General features: G+C 35.9%; 1 protein-coding gene across 1 annotated transcript in view; it reads right to left on the minus strand.

Annotated features, from left to right (window-relative positions):
- Positions 1 to 18,100, minus strand: part of triob (trio Rho guanine nucleotide exchange factor b) — a 132,389-nt gene that overhangs the window by 44,772 nt on the left and 69,517 nt on the right. Inside the window, 12 exon segments of the mRNA XM_042740505.1 lie at positions 1,300 to 1,415; positions 4,083 to 4,197; positions 4,324 to 4,473; positions 5,275 to 5,466; positions 5,919 to 6,038; positions 7,917 to 8,083; positions 10,442 to 10,463; positions 10,465 to 10,638; positions 14,807 to 14,981; positions 15,506 to 15,675; positions 17,049 to 17,240; positions 17,374 to 17,496. Of these exon segments, the coding sequence (XP_042596439.1) occupies positions 1,300 to 1,415; positions 4,083 to 4,197; positions 4,324 to 4,473; positions 5,275 to 5,466; positions 5,919 to 6,038; positions 7,917 to 8,083; positions 10,442 to 10,463; positions 10,465 to 10,638; positions 14,807 to 14,981; positions 15,506 to 15,675; positions 17,049 to 17,240; positions 17,374 to 17,496 (1,716 nt within the window).

Raw genomic sequence — 18,100 nt, forward strand, 5'->3', positions numbered from 1 at the left:
CATGAATCCACAAGAGGGAGTGAGATCTCTAAAAGTGCTCAATCTCATTTTGAAAGCCATCAACATTTTCACATCAATTTAAAAGCAACTTATTTCAGAACAGGTTTGCCACTAATTTTTACTGACAAAATGTTTCTGTGTGTCAAAGAGGAACTTTGCGGGCCACCCTCATCACACGGCCTGGGGAACGTCAGGACAAGACTGTGAGTACTGCAGCAGAGCACTGTGTGGTCAAACTAGAGTCCTTCCTCTCAGTTACTAAGCGTTTAAACACAGAATGAAGAGAGAAACTCCATCCAGTACCACAGACTTCCTGAAACCCTTCACTGTAATTATGCAGCAGACACAATTTACACAACTTCAGAAAATGTGCATTAGGAGAACATTTTCAGTTATTTTTTTAGGCAGATACATTTTCACCATAATAGGGCAAAATATAAATGAAGTGCTAGTAAGAGCTACAAATACATACACTTTTTTTAAGCATGTGATACATGACAGTTGAACCTCTCTCGGGTTTATACAGCAGACACGCAAACCACTGAATGCTTGACCTGACATGGTTCTGTTATTTGAGACTCCAGAAATACTTGTTGTGGACTGCGGCGGCTTCCAGTCAATTGTGTATGAAATAAAATAATTTGATCTGAGGGTCTGAATAATAAAATTCTGTCGGCGAAACTGACGTTGGATGAAAGTGAGGAGATGATATATTCCACTCCTATGTTCTGTATGATGCACATTTCACACAAATATGGCACTGCACTGCATTAAAAACAGACATTTATCATCATTTCAGTTTTCTGGAAATGGCATTGAATAAATGATTTGTGGCTGAATTACATCTGTTAAAATTAGCTCTCCATTTATCTATATACAATATGTAAGCTGTTTGCTTTTAAAAATGTGTACCTTACTATTAATGAATCATATTTTTGATGAGTTGCCCACATTAACAAGCCACTGGTTTTGCAATGGCTTTAAGGAAATCTTTCTCTTTGTTTTAATTTGTTCATCTTCTGTAAAGCAATCCTTACACAGAAATTCAGAAATCACATTTTACACTATATTTTGCTTTTGTCTGCAAAAGTAAGAGAGTGCAGTGGCATTTTAACCATCATATCAAGTTACCACTTTGCTTCAATCTCAGGTGCACCTTCTCACAAACAGACTCTTTTTGGCTAAGTTTACTTGATGCAATTAGGACCAGACTATACGATGACTCAAAAAACAGGCTAGACTGTCTGTACACCACTCTGTTTTTTTACTGGTTCAGACTGGGATTAAACCAGTACTGACCTGTTTGGCGCTGCGTTCAAACACCACATACTGCTGACACTGGTCAAGCCTTCTCTTCCTCATGGTCCAGAAGTGCAGAACCCGGTTCTCCCGCTGCAGCAACTCATTAAGGATGTCTGCAGGACATGGAATTAGAAACACAGAACATACGTGAACCCTGGAGTCAATACAATATGTGACCCTGGACCACAAAACTAGTCTTAAGTAGCATGGGTATATTTGTAGCAAAAGCCAAACATACATTGTATGGGTCAAAATTATCGCCAAAAATCATTAGGGAATTAAATAAAAAAAATGTTCCATGAAGATATTTTGTAAATTTCCTACCGTAAATATATAATTTATGGGGAAGTCGTGGCCTAATGGTTATAACCATTAGGCCACGACTTCCCCATAAATGATATAATTCCCCATAAGTTCTATAGAACCCCTAACCCTAAGGTTGTGGGTTCGAGTCTCGGGCCAGCAATACCACGACTGAGGTGCCCTTGAGCAAGGCACCGAACCCCCAACTGCTCCCCGGGCGCTGCAGCATAAATGGCTGCCCACTGCTCCGGGTGTGTGTTCACTGCTGTGTGTGTGCACTTTGGATGGGTTAAATGCAGAGCACAAATTCTGAGTATGGGTCACCATACTTGGCTGTATGTCATGTCATATTTTTATTTCACATATCAAAACTTAATTTTGATTAGTAATATGCATTGTTAAGGATTTCCTCTGGACAGCTTTAAAAGCAATTTTTCTCAATATTTTTTATTTTTTTGCACTCTCAGATTCCAGATTTTCATTTCTTATTCTAACAAGCCATATATCAATGGAAAGCTTATTTATTCATCTTTCAGATGATGTATAAATCTAATTATGATATATGAAAAATGGACCCTTATGACTGGTTTTGTAGTCCAGGGTCACATATAATAATGGTAATTAAATAGCAAATGATGGTTAAATTTGGTCCTTTAACCCTCTGGAGTCTAAGGGTATTTTTGGGGCCTGGAGAAGTTTTGTCATGCCCTGACATTTGTGCTTTTTTCAGTTTCTTATAAATATCTAAATGGCTAAAGTCTAATCTCACTGTAATCAGCACAAAAACTAGGCTATAATAATATGTGAGCAGCATGTATGTACATGATTGTGTTTTTGAGAAAAAAAAATGTTATGCGTGGTTAGTGAAAAACTAAAAATGTTAAATCACTTGAATAAGGCAATAAAACACATACAGAAAATTGGTTCCAGGAATTTTGAGAACTGGAGCTTGTAGCCTAGAATTTTTTTTTTCTAAATGATGTGAAAATCATCTTGTTTACTCACTTACAGAAAACAATATATTGATTTAAATTTTTCTAAGACACTTTTTGTTGGTAAAAAGTCATATGCGAGTAGGCGTCAACTATCATGAATTCACACCTGAGAAGACAAAGGCCTGCATAATGAGCTGCATAATGAAATGCCATTCAGTCAGCTGTGTCACTGAGAGGGATGAGTTACAAGAAAGAATGTGAGGACAAAATAAATCTATATAATTTGATGTTTGTAGTTTATTTAGAATATATTAATTATCCAACAACATAATTTAATATTCACTTGTGAGTGCAGTTAAACAGTTTATTAGGAAAAATCAAAGCTGACTTTCAAACTGAATTTTTTGCATCAATACTCCAGTCACACAATCCTTCAGAAATCCTTTTAACAATCTTATTTTCACAAAAAAACATTTATTGTTATTTTATTATCATTATTATTATTATTATTATTATTATTATTATTATTAATGTTGAAAAGAGCTGAGAATATTTTTTTTTAGGTTTTTTAGGGGGGGTAAATTGAAAAGAACAGCAATGATTTGTACATTTGATTACAGTTACATTTATTGGTACATTTATATTATTTACATAAAGCTTTGAATGGTATAGTAGTGTATATTGTTATTGAAACTTCATAATATTTCACTTGATTATACATTAGTCAGGAATTATAGTTTGGAAAAAGTCTTTGGAAAAAGTCTAACTAGTAAAATGTTTACACGTTATGTGAAAACAAGTACAAGTATATAAATCAATAAAAAGAGACTTACTCATGTTTATGATCTCTGCTGAATAAAGTGCTTCATTCTTTTTTCTGAGGAAATCCAAATCTCAAATCCTCAACCACATCACATCTTTTTGGGGTGAATTATGTCTTATTCCTCTCATCCGCGAAGCAAACAGTAAAAATAAAAAAAACTTGAAGAACAATCTCGCTGCGTTGTCTTCTGTTGTGTGGGCGTATTCAAAAGCCGCGCGCTTCAGTGAAACATTGAATCTCAAAAGCGCGCTCGGCGCGGGGGCGTGGTCGCATTATAAGATAATGAAGGGAGACGTGAAAAACGGACATCGCGTTGTTTTCATATGGATTACTTTATCACAGAATATTTGTTTTCAGCAGCACTAGTTTAAAGTTTAGTTTAGTTTAAAAGTAGACATGTCAGGCTTTCTATAGCAATCTGATGGTTAATTTTAATGATTTGTATCTGAAGATCAGCGCAGACAAAGGCTGCAGACAGCACTCCTTGTTTCTTTATTTTATAAGTGCACAAAGTTTTGTTGTTATTATGTCTGTATACAAAAAAAAGTAGACCCTTTAAACGATTCGATTGATGTATTGCACTTATCTGTACGATCACAAATGATGTAATTTAAGTTCTTTCGGGGTTATCAGGAGCTGCTTTCCAAAAATATTAACTATTCTTACTCTCATTTAAACCAGTCATAAAACTGCTTTTTAAAATGAGGATGTAGTCTTACTCTTGACTTGTTGTTCAGGGGCTTTGACATGTGCGAGCATTCCCGGCATATTCACGCTGTTTCTGTGCAAGTACTTGAGGAAGACATCAGCGTTGCGTCTTGCTAATGTGCATGCCTTCAAACAGAGAGAGAGAGAGAGAAAAAAAAAGAGTCAGTTCTGAGTAAATGTGCACTAAATTTTTAATGTCATGATCGGAATGATACTTGAGAACCTGAGTGCATGAGTGTATGTGCTCGGTACCTTGAGGAAGGCCTCTTTCTGCTCCAGGTGTTTACTGACCATGGGCGTCACATGATCAGAATCTGAGTTTGGTCCCAGTTTATCAGTCCCTCCACACCAGTCTTCTTCTCGTTTGTATTCCTGCTCTAAACTTTCCAGTACACTACACACCTGCAGAACAATCACATGATAAATATGAGCAAAAATATCTTAATGCTCTTTGGAAGCCTATTTCCACCACATAAGAAAAAAAGTCTGAATTATGAGATACTAGGTCATACTTATTGAATAAAAATTATGAGACACTGAGTCATAATTATGAGGCAAGTCAAAACTGACATAAGTAGAAATTATGACAAAAAGTCTAAAAGCCTTAAAATGTAACCATGGGGGAGTCTATAAATAATGAAAAGAAGCGGGCCCAAAATAGAACCCTGGGGAACACCAGAGGTGACTATAGATGTTCTTGATCTGAAACGTTTTAATTGAATATGCTGAGTGCACCCAGAAAGATACAACCTAAACAAGACAGAGGAGAGCCAGTAATCCCAACAGAAGCTATCCTATCAAAGACAGTATCAAAGGCAGCGCTCAAGTCAAGAAGGATATGGTTAAAAGCCCAGAGTCAGCTGCCAGCAACAGATCATTGGTTATATTGGCATTGGTCATAATAATGAATTTTTATCCCATAATTATTACAAAGATTGTCATGGCTGACTAATTTGTTTACAAAAAATTGTCCACAAAATACAGAGAATTAGGAAAAAATACAAATAAACACAAACAAACAAACAAAAACAATATGTTTTAGCTTCCTTCGTACATGCAAATCATCAGAAAGGATAGAAACAACTTTATCACATTCAGAAAACACCAAGTTGCTGAGGCAAAATAAATATGATTTAAGGCTTCAACATTTGTAGTCAATTTGTATAAGAATGACAGAATCACTATCAAGACAAGCTCACTGACCTGCTCTGATGTCTTGTAGAAAGCCACTGAGGCATTGACCAGTTTGAGACGGTCTTCCATCTTCAGCATGAGCTGCTGCCAGTGAGACGCTACCTTCTCTGCACAGTCACGGATCATGTCCATGTCGTAATGATTGGCCTGTAACAGAGCCTCTGCCTTCTGCTGCACCTGCAGTGCACTCTGATGGGTTTTCTGTGTGCGATGAAATGATAAGGAAAATGAAAGAGAAAGTGAAAAACAAGAAGAGAAAGTGAAAATGACTAGAAATTAGTAGGACATATTAAGAAATGGTTCATGCCATGGAAAATCATTTTCCTTGCTTTTCTGGCCCAACACCTCACTTTAAAAAGTAAGTGGAGTTATTCATTTGACAAGAAAAACTGTGGCCATCATGAGGACATTTATTTATTTATTCTATAATTTACATATACATTTCTAAAAGAGACAACAGAAAAAAGAAAGATAAAGCAACTAATATTGAATGAGTGACAGTTGATGTATTTTTGGAGCAAAAAAAAAACTAATTACTAGCATAAGAAAAAATAAAACAAAACAATACAAATAAAACAGGAATGGCATGTCTATGGAACATCCACATTTAAATACAAATAAATGTGTGTTGTTTGGAAAAGATTGTTTGGTACCTCAATAGCGTGCTGAAATTGCTCATGTTCCCGCTGCAGTTGTTCTGCCTCCTGTAGAGAGCTGGCTGTGATGAGACCTGCATTGAGCATCGACTCCCCATTACGGATCCAACCCAGCACCTGAAACACACATACACAAAGCATTTAAAAGGGGCACGTCATAGAAAACAGAATTTTCTATCCTCTATTTAAACATATTCTAATTTTTAGTATAAAGTATTGTAGTATAAAACATACAATGCTGCCTTTTACACTAAACTGAAAAGCACGAAAAAGTTGAGACATGTAAACTTGTAGTGTGCTGTTAACTGTTGGGTTGCATCAGTGGGGAAAGTGAACATATTTAATACTGACAGATGTTTTCTTTGACTCCACCTTTAGGTCTAAATTCCACACCGTTTCCTAACACACTGACTCACACTTTAAAAACCTGCTTTAGTGCTGATACACTGCCAGTGACAGATAACACAACTATGCTCCTTGCATAAACGTTTATAAACACACAGCCACACAGGCATACATTTTCACTGTAAAGTCAAATAGATGATTACATGTCTACTAACCACCACACACCCACTCAAATACTCTGTGGCCGTGTCAGGCCTTAAACCACTCGGGCGTCCCAGCTCCTCGACATCTCTAATCACTCTTTTCCTCTAGAGCAGTCCAGACAAAAATAAATATATAAATAATAAAATAAATAACTGAAAGGATGAAATGAGATTACCAGCTGCTCCTCCTGGCCTAGTTTTTCCTTCTGATTTTAAGCGTGCCCAGTGCTATAAAACTGCTCTGTTTCCCATCAGTACTGTATGTAGACAGAGATGCTATTCAAAACTATTAACACTGCACTTCACTCAATATTAAAATGGCTACATTAACTAATTTTTAACAAACATTATATAATGCTTAACAGATCAGTAGTTAATAGTAATTTAGTATTTCAAATGCGTATTTTAATATAAAAATCAAGCTTCTCACTATCTGAATATTAACAAATTATATTTTGGCAATAATGTAATGTAATAATGACTGTTAATTTAATTAAAAAAGTAATTAAATTAAAGTAAAACTTAAAATTCCAGGGTAAATAAAAAATTTCATAAATGTCAAAAATTTAAATGATTATTTTATTATTAACATGGTGAATGTCTCTAATTAAATTAAATTAAATTAAATTAAATTAAATTAAATTAAATTAAATTAAATTAAATTAAATTAAATTAAATTAAGGTGTCTACCTTAGAGATAATAACCATGTTAATAATAAAATCATTATATTAAAATTTATGACATTTATGAAATTTTAATTTATTTACCCTTGTTGTGGGATAAAAGGACCTTGTTGACATCTCAAACATTTATATTACAATCTATACACATTTATAAACAAAACAAACTACTTTTATGATTCCTTTATGTGTTGTTATATCAATTTTAAATAAAAAAAGATTTTTTTACTGATATCAGACACTATAGGAGTACTGAAAAAAGTTCACATTCTCTTTAAGGTGTGCCTTTAGCCCCACTGAAACCTACATGTATAATTTTTTGTGAAAGAATGTCACTGCCTAAAATATTTTTTAGCTTACTCTTTGATTACTGGAAGAATACAACCTATCATAGTTACATCACAAAAAGCTACACTGTGTGACAATGTAATAAACCCAAGATATGTAGCAAGGTGTCAGTGGTATTAATGTACAAGGTAATGTCTGATTTTCAACCTCAGTTTAGCCTACATTCACTACGCATGAGTCACTGCTCAGGTACAGACAGAGAAAATTCCCACCTTTCCCAAAATTAAATCTCTATTGTAATCATGGCACCTATTAAATATGAAGGTGCGTTAGAAAGAACCCATCACACGATGGTTGTTTTGTTTTTTGCTGACAAAGCTGTATCATGATCTGAAAATGCCTGTACGCATGTCCCCTGAATAAGTTTCTGCGTGGGTAGACAGAGAGGCAGACAGTCAGTCAGACAGACAGATGTTACCTGTTTGACCTCGGCCTGTAAGTGACGGAGCTGCACACACTGCTCCAGGTGTCTCCTGTGCTGCTCTGCCACTGCGTCCAGCTCCTGCTGTTTCTCATGCAGGAAATCCAACAGGTCCTGCACCCGCGTCGCCATGTCAACATCACGGTCGCACAACAACTCCACACCTTGACAGAGAAAGAGAAACACAGAGAAACAAAGAAATGTAGAGGTGTAACGCAAGGGCATAAATAATCTCCCCGACACAAATAAATCCAGCTTTTGTCATATTAGACTTAGTACTGACAGCCTGGCATGAACAATACTTAGGTCATTTTTATGAAGCAAAAACACATTAAATATATATTATATTAATGACAAGAAATTAGGAAAATATTGCCTAGTGCTGAAATATTTACCTTTTGCACTCTCACTTTATTTTCATGACAATTAAGCATAAATTTCTATTCTGTTCTAATTACCATAATGCAAAAAAATAAAAATAAAAAAATAAATAACCAGCAAACAAAAAGGTAATGTGAGAAAAATAACATTTAAATCACAACATATTTACACACCATTTTAGTGTTTGTTGTATTGATTTTAATTTATTCAGGTTTAAATTAAAATATAACAATTTCATATTTTTCCTGAGTAGACTTTTGATTAAAAAAAAAAAAAAAAATATATATATATATATATATATATATATATATATATATATATATATATATATATATATATATATATATATATATATATATATATATATATATTAAAAAGCCCAACTGGATAAATAAGAAATAGCATCACATGCAAAGCCAGGATATTTTGGTAATCCGTAAGAAGACTTTAGTACGAAGACTTTATTCAGCCTGTGATTTTTTGCCAAGACAGCAATTGGACAAGACAAAGACCTGATTACAGAACACAGAGGCCACAGTAAACCTTAAAAGAGAAAGGTGAGGATCACACATATCTGATTTATTTGAACTAAACTCTATTTAAATTATGGGGATTTCACAAAAAATCAGGTGAATTATTATCCTTATTGTTTTTTTTCCTCCAATCCCAGTTTAAAGAGATAGATTACCCATAAATTCAAATTCTGTAATCATTTATTCACCCTCATGTTGTTCCAAACCTGTTTGATTTTCATTCTTCAGTGGAAAACAAAAGAAGATTTTTTTTTCATTGACAAACAGAAACAACACACTGCAATTCACAATGCATCTAACCTTTGTAATGTGACCTTTTTGTCAATATTCAGATGGAATGTTTTATTTTATACACACCAAGTCCGCTGATATTATAAGTTTAAATTCACAAAATCACAAAGTTATTACATCCTGATTAACATTTTTGTTTAGAATAATGTGCACTGATGAATCATGCACAACGCAACCTGCAATATGTATGCATTCAATTTCGATTTCAAACTGCCTTTATAGTCATTTTTGGCAGAAGTAGCATGACTTGTTAAACTAAACCAACCAACTAAATTAACAAAAAGGATAACTGACCTATGACAAATAGAATGTACAGAAGTGCAGATACCTGGGTTTTAGCATTGTTAGTAAACGTAAACACACACACACAAACATACTCACATTTTATACCCGCAGCCCAGAGCTGCATTGGGCTAAAGCTCTGAGAGTACTCCAGTTTTGCGTTTGTATATGTGCCTCCACAAAAGGATGCTAGTAAAATGAGGATTCGTTTTGGTCTCTGCTATCTGTGCGTGCTGTCAGATGTCAAATCTTATGTGTGTGTGTGACCAGTGATTTTGCTAGGCAGTGTGAGTCTATAGGATTACAGTGTCGGGTGAGAGGAAGGGAGGGCTGCTGGGTGCCTGGATGGACATGATGTGGTTGGCTTTAGAGTTTAGCGTTTAGCTGCATCCACTCCTCCCCACTAAGCCTGCTCTGGACTGACACACTCACACACACATCTCCAATGCCTCATGACAGTGAGCCCTTGACCGCAAAGGTTGGCTTACAAAAGCATCATATAAAGTCATGCACTCTGTTTCTCTGCAGCTTGTGCACAAATCTCGAATGCATTATTAGCTCACATTTACACCTGTTATGGATCCGATATCTTGATTTAGTGCCATACTGCTCGTGTGTGCATGTCGAATAGAATACACAGTCACCTGACCACCTGCAATGTACTGCAAGTGGACTTTTGTGTGTGCACCCTTACAAAAAAAGTACTGTGGTGGCTACCAAACAATGACAGTAACAAAGTGCAGTAACATTTACTGTAGCAGCAAAATCCAGTCATTTTAACAGGAATCCAAGCTATCTGGAATTTCATGTGAGGGTGAAAATATTCCCATGCAAATTTTGCAATGGGTTCAGTTGGTCATTATTATAATTTTTTCTCTAAATAATTAAATACCATGGTATTCCAAAAATCAAATGCATTTTAGTGAACTCTGTCCCAAAATTAAATTATATTAGTACATTCTGGTACTTTTTTGTTGGTGCATGCAATGACAGAATCTTTTAACCTAGTATAGAAATGTTTGAATGTGTGCTCACCTGAGGCCTGAACTTCTGTCACACACCACAAGTACCTCCCCCCCCTGTATTACGACGAAGAAGATGATGTTGCACATGGTGAGAGCTTTATCTGCGTGATGCTGCAGTCTCTGCTCCGCTAGTGTCAGATCCTCAGTGTCAAACTCATTCATCTGCTGAGACAGCTCCTCATTCCATGACTCCAGGTCTGAGATGACCTACACAACACATCCACACAAACAACACCATAATAAGGCATGTATCATAGACCATATCTACAGTAAATGAGTGAACAGGTTTTTAAATGAATGTTATTATTCTGAAAATGCAGATATTGCATACAGTAGTTAATTTAAATCTTTAAAAAAACACATATAAAATATAGTATTCAAAATAAAGAATACCATATTGTAGCTGTATGGAAATAGACGTTAATCAAGGTAGATACCATATTATACCAGATTAAATTAGGTACAGTTTGTTTACTTCACATAACTTGCTCAATTGTTTGTCATTCCAGTGAAAAAAAAAAGTATAGTAACAAATAAATAAATAAAATAAAGTATGGGAGTAAAAAGTGCAAAACATCCTTATTTCATTCATTAAAAATGTAACCTACTCTAAGTAGAAATATTTTACAAATTAGATATTTTTTGTAACGCTTTATTTACGCTTATTTTGATAGTTCAATTTATACATTCTACTAAATATAAGTAACGACCAGTCATTAGAGAATTAGTAGACTGTCTAGGGCTGTCAAAATGACTGAAAAACTACATTTGAATTTTCTACTTAAATATTATCAAAATTCGAATTATATTCGAATTTAAAAAGTATAATTTCAGTTAGGGGGAAAAAAGCTTTTGACTTCACTTCTGAGGCCACAAGAGGACGCATCAAGCAAAATATTATACGTACATATTTCTTCAAAGCGTAATAAAATAACACGACTATCTTTGAAAAAAAAGTGCATAATGTTTAAAATAATGTTTATAAACCATATATAATTACTAAAGTTGCTTAAACAATTAGAAGAAGAAAAAACAGCACCATGCATGTATGTATAATTTAATACAAAGCACCAAAAACCAATCACAAAAGAAACCTTACTCACTTCAAAAAAAAAACAAGAGATAGAATGGGATGGGATGGGGAAAACCACCATAAAGTCTTGCATGTTTTTTAAAAGTTGAACTTACATTAATTTTACATGGCTTTCTAAACATGCCACTCTCTTGAGTGAAACGCGAGTACAACACTTACCCTCAACAAAATTTCATTAAATATTAAAAAAGCCAACATTATTTAATATCACCTTGTATTCATTCCAAATGCAGCGACAGTCTTGTCAGTGACTACTAAACATCTTCTATTTTCAACATTTGTTCAGTTTTGTTTAAAAAAGTGAGTGTTTGATTCCAGTCTCATTTCATCATCCTTAACTTGTAGTATTATATATTGAATCAGCCATTGGCCGGTCTGCTCACTAGCTACCAGCACTGGCCATTAAACACAACTATTAGTTGACTATTAAAAATGAATATTCACAGAATTAATGTTGAACATGCAAGAGAAAGTACAAAACTTAATCTGTAAAACAACAGGTGGGTAAAACAAGAGAAAAATGACCCATAGAGAACAAGCACTGGGCAAGCAGTTCACTTCAGCCACGTTTAACATCACACAACATAGAGCATCTAATCAGAACTTCACAATGCAGCTCAGTAAATTATTCCTCAATAACACTACAGAAGACATTTGTCATTGATATAGCAATTGGTTTAAAGTCCTGATTTGAACAGATAATCCTCCCGTCAAAAGTCTAAAGCACTCACTCTGTCTGAGAATTCCTCCTCTAATGAACATGAGCATTTTTTCCAGCTTTTCTAAGTGAAGCACTGATGATGACTAGAACGGGAACACAACCATCTTCTGTAAGAATTAAATGTGTTCTTCAATGCGTGGGAGCAGCGTTCGGGAAATCACACACCCACTGCTGTACCTTCTGGCACCCTGCCGCCTTGACAGACAGTGCCGACCCGCCCTGCGCTGAGTAACTACCTCACATCCGATGTAGGAGTTCACCTACAATCATCACCCACACTGGAACTTATACACGTCTGTGTACGGTTTTCAGGTTGTTCTTTCAGGTTTGCTCTTTGTCTATACAAGGTCTTCTTAGTTTTCCCTTATCTATCAGCAAAGTATCAGTGGAACGTGTGCGCCTTCAGAACGCCCTATGGAATGTGATACTCCTTGATCTGTATTGGATTATGTTACAGAGAACGATATCACTTTTACTACAAAAGCCAGCTCGTTTTGTTGGACTCTGATTACTTCATATAGGGTTTCCTACAAACAAAACATTTCAAACAGCCACCAAAGGTCAATCGCACAGCATGGTGGGGTTTTATGCAGGTTTATGCAAATGAGCAAAAGAACGGCATCTCATTTAACGTCAACACGAAACTGTCCATCTTTATTGTATTATGTTTCTGAACTTGTGCATGACTGTTCAGTGCATGGTATTCAACAGAAGAACATTTTTTTGTCTTTTGTAACTTTGCTCCACCTCTTAAACAACTTCTGTTTTGGGTGACAACATCAAGGCTTACCATATGGACAAAATTAACAGGACACCTGACCCTTACACCAAAAGGGACTTTATTCATAGATATTAATATGGACTTGGTAACTCCGTTGCAGTTATAACAGCTTCTACTCTTCTGGGAGGGCTTTCCACAAGATTCTGGAGTATTACAGCATTTGTGATGTCAAGCTCTTTGTGAGCTCTTTAAAACAACATTTTTTTTTTCATAAATGTGTGGGCTTGCAGACCACATGGCTATAATACCACTGGGGCTTGAAGACCTCAAGCAGGGGTTGATATCATATACTGGCTTGTGGCAATGAAGGTATCCCCATCCAACAACTGAATTCACTGAGCTCTTTTAAAACAACATGTTTTTTTTTCCCATAAACTGGACCCTCACCTTGCAGACTACATGGCTCTAGGTATCTTGATTTCATCTATCTTCTCCTTCTATCTATGGGTCTATTATCTATCTATCTATCAATAATTATCGATCTATCTCCCTATCTTCTATGTATCCCAGGATCTAGGACTATCTATCTATCTATCTATCTATCTATCTATCTATCTATCTCTATCTATCTATCTATCTATATCTATCTATCTATCTATCTATCTATCTATCTATCTATCTATCATCATGCATTGTAAGTTCCTTCACAAAAAAAATTTCAACATCTAAAACTGTAAAACATGTATTAAAATCTAAAGAAACACTGACTTGAGTATAGCGGTCAATGGGGAAACACGCTTTTTGGCTGAACAATGTTTCAGTTACAGCATCTACCAGCAGAGGCTAACTGTTCATGCTAACCAGCCGAACCTTAAGCCTTTGGTGAGATTACAAAAATTAAAAAGGTTGTTCCATGCTGACTTTAAGAGCTTTGATTCAGAGCAACCGTGAATGTGATATTTATTCGATAAAGCTGTTAGTTTCTCAAACACCCTTTTGACAAAAGCGTGACTCATTTTCACATGTCCAGAGACACAATCCTCCATGACTCATAGTGCCGGCTGTGAAAAGAGCATCCACGATGGCTTTATCTTTGCTCAAGGCTTCCACGCAGAATCTCTGAGATCAGTGGATTTTGTGTTTTAGCGCTTTGTTCCTTTGATCAGATCAAAACCGACAAGAAATATAGAAGCAACAACATGTGGTATATAGCCTTCTACCTCACAGCTGATGCAGAACTGAAACTTTAAATTCATGTAATCAAGGGGTGGGTGCCTGCCTGATGGCTTTGAGAAAAAAAAAAAAAAAAAAAAAAAAAAAAAAAAAAAAAAATATATATATAAATATATATATATATATATATATATATATATATATATATCTGACAGCAATATCTCAAATATTATAAATATGTTAATATATATATAACTGTACAGCACTGTATGAGTATGACACAAGTTTAATATAATAATGACCTGTACTGGTTGAGCAACATTAGAAATTAGAAATATGGGCTATTTTTGTGGTGTAAATATCAATTCTACGAATTGCACAAAATTAAAAAGCTGTATGAGTATGACACAAGTGCATTGCAAAATATTAACTTTCATGAATGCAACCAGAATACTGTACATGTCTTGTTACAATTTAGTCTATTTAGTTTTTCTATTTTAGTTTACTTTATTTTTGACATTTCAGCTGGCTAAATAGTACATCTATGTTTATTTTCATCTAAATGTATACCATATTTTTCCTCCATTAATATAACAGACAACCAAACAAATATAACAAACTAAACAAACTGTCAGACATTGTGAACTTGTGTAAATTGTGGACTCACATCAATGGCATCTCGTTCAAAGATCCTGAGTTGGAGAAAGAGCTCTAGTTTGATCTTCCGTTCCTGAAACAGTTCCTCCATCTGAGCCTGGGCCTCATCCAGCTGCTGCAGGACGCTCTCGATGTGAGCCATAGAGCTGTTATGAGGAGTCTTATTGCTGGAGATTGCAGAGTCTCTGCAGTCAGAAAAAAAGAGCATGCACGAGCATGAGAGACAACATCTGCTACAGTATATATACAGTACCATACAACTTCAATAAAGCATCTTCTTACTACAGTTTACTTAATCTATGCAGATTAGGACATGGGTCATAAATAAACCCCACATGAAATAACATTGCAATATCAAATGTAGACATATAACTGAAAAGTGAATATGTTATTGAGAGTATGATGTTTCAGGATGGATTTTCCAAAACATGTGTAATTACACATTTGTAAGGTGCCCATGGCGTGCATGGTCTTGTAGCCCGCTAAATTTGCTCTATTAATAAAACCTGAAAAACTTGCATTTGCTTTCGGCCTCCATAAGGTCACTAGTTTCATAAAATGACTAAATAATTTTAAAAAAGGCAAAAAGTGTCTGCAGGGTTAGGGGTTAGTAATTGTAATTAATGCAACAGACGTCAATGGGATGCTAAGGCCATTACATGACGTGCATATAATTCTCATGACAACAAGTCAGTGTCACTGGCAGTACCTGAGCTGCTGGATAAGATCCTCCCCTTCTTTAATGACGTTGACGGTGACCTGAAGAGTGGTTTGCTGCTGCTGACCAAAACGTTTGATCAGCTCCTGCACTGCCTCTACTGACTCAGCATAAACATCATCCAGCAACTCCTTCTGAAGCTCCTCCAACCATGTCCACAGCTGCAGAGAAATAACATCATTACCAGCCAATCAGAAACCTCACAATATTATGAACCAGTCAGTGACCTATGTAGATCCATGGGTCTTCAAACAAATGGCATTTGGTCTATAATCTAAAATATCCAAATGCACAAACGTGACAAGACAAACGGCCAGACCGAACGGCTAGTGTTGTTATTTCCTGTGAATGTCTTCGTCTTATGTGAGCTCAGGATTAGCCATCTGCCTGTGTTGGCATGTCAAAGAGTGTATCTCCTGCCACAGCAGGCCATGCCTGTCCTTCCACACCTCCCCATTGTCTTTTTCCACCTCCACCTTTCTCTACCTTTCTCTTTTTCCAAAACTTCAGCCTTTAACCTTTGATCAATACTTATACCTTTAGAAAACACACTCTCAGAAACAAAGATGTCTATATATGCCAGCCTGCTACAGATAGCAGATGGCTAACATTATGCCATATGGAGACATTAAAGACAGCATCGTTTGCTTGTATTAAGTATATTATGAATCATGTACACACTACTACTCATTATCATTCACTGTTTGTGGAATATAGACGGGCCAGAAGAAAAAAAGTTCTGAATTTATAAGCAGACAAATTGTAAAGATTCGAGGTCCAAAAAAGCTAACCACTAATTTGGTTTTGAAGCAAATAATGTTTAATTCCAAAAGTGAGAGGCTGCATGGGATTCTTTTAGCATGCAGGACACAGTTCACACTGACTAGTCAATTAGTTCTGCCACTAGTGAATGTGTGGGGTCTGTCAGCTATTCGTGAGACACAGTTTCAGTTGTGCTCGTTCTATGTAGCAACAGCAGGAAACTAAATAACATTAACTTTGTATTATAACCTAAATGGAAATACCTGAAAGTGAAAATTACTAGAACTGGATTGGTTTTGTGTTAACAAAGCAGACATTTGAGATGGTCTGAGTTTATTTTACGTGATCATATACAATATTTTCTAATTCTTATGTCATCTAAAGGCTGGCGTTAACTACAGTAGCATGAATCTATGTATTTTTATATCAGTAGAATTCATGTATTTTTTATATTCTCACCGGTCTGGTATCATCTCAGTTGTGACAGTCTCTCTATTAACACACTCTACACCCATGCATCAAAAAGTGCAAAATCTGTAGAACTGCACTGTACCTGTCACATAATATTCAGGAACATAATTACGTCATAATTTTACTTTCATCTCTGAAAGTGAAGACCAAAAAAACAAACAAAAAAAAACACAAGTACCTGTTACATCATATTCAGGAACACATTTACAGTATGTCAAGTAGAACACATGTTAACACTGGCAAACCCAGACATATCCACACCCACCAACACCCATTCTTACTTTCTCATAACTTACTGTACCTCTTTGCTGTGAGTGTGGAAGGCCACAGACATGTCGAGCAGGACTTTGCGTTGTTCAACCCGTCTTACGAAGTCCTGGATACGATCTTCCAGCTGGTGTGCAGCCTGGTAGATCTCCTCAGGGTCACACTCGCCCGTCTGAGCCAGCTGCTCTGCCGCCTCCAGGAGTTTGTCTGCATTCGTGTAGGTGTTCTGAGAAACATGCAGAAGTTAACATGCAATTGACTAATTTCTGTGATGGCCTAGTTTTGATTATGGGAGGAGAACAGTAGATATCCAGGTGGACAATAGCCAAAGCGATGATCTTACATCTGTTTCTCCTTACCTGAGCCACTTCTTCAAAGTCCTCATGACGTTTCTGTAATGCTCGTGCCCTGTGCAGAGACTTCCCCACTCCTGTGTGCTTACTCAGGAACGCCTCCCCATGGTTTTCAATCCAATCTAGAACCTGTGTGAGAAGATATTCCCAAACAAGAACATAAACAAAGGTTCAGAAGGTCAAAAGAACCACTAAATCACTATAAAAGAACCAAAAAAGTAGTCCATTTTATTGTAATAGAGTCCAGATTCCACATGGAATACTTTTATGGTGTTTTTTGCCCTTTTTGTATGTGGAGATCCTTTAAAAAATCTTTTTTTTTTTTTTTATTTGTGCTCTACTGGAAAAATAACAGCATACAGATTTGTAATGACATGCAGGTGAACCAGTATTATTAACAGTTCAACGCAGTGGTGTCCAAAATCTACCTTTCAAATGTATATTCTGTTCTTAGCTGGGAGAAGGACTTTGTCGAGCAGGACAAGACATTCACAAAGAGAAACATAACCAAATGTTGCTCAGAGGGTCAAAAGAACCACCGCCTGCATTATAAAAACTAAACATTAATGAGACAATTGCAAGGGCTCTGGGTTTTCCATGACAGTGGGAACCTTGTAAAAGTTCAGTCAATTTCTAAGAGACAGACAGAAAGATCGATAGCTAGATATACTTTAAATATATAATGCATTTCCAATGTAAAGCCAGCAGGGGGAGCCTCAAAGCAGCAGGATTC

Source organism: Cyprinus carpio, chromosome B16, assembly GCF_018340385.1.
Source record: "Cyprinus carpio isolate SPL01 chromosome B16, ASM1834038v1, whole genome shotgun sequence".
Classification (NCBI taxonomy): Eukaryota; Metazoa; Chordata; class Actinopteri; order Cypriniformes; family Cyprinidae; genus Cyprinus; species Cyprinus carpio.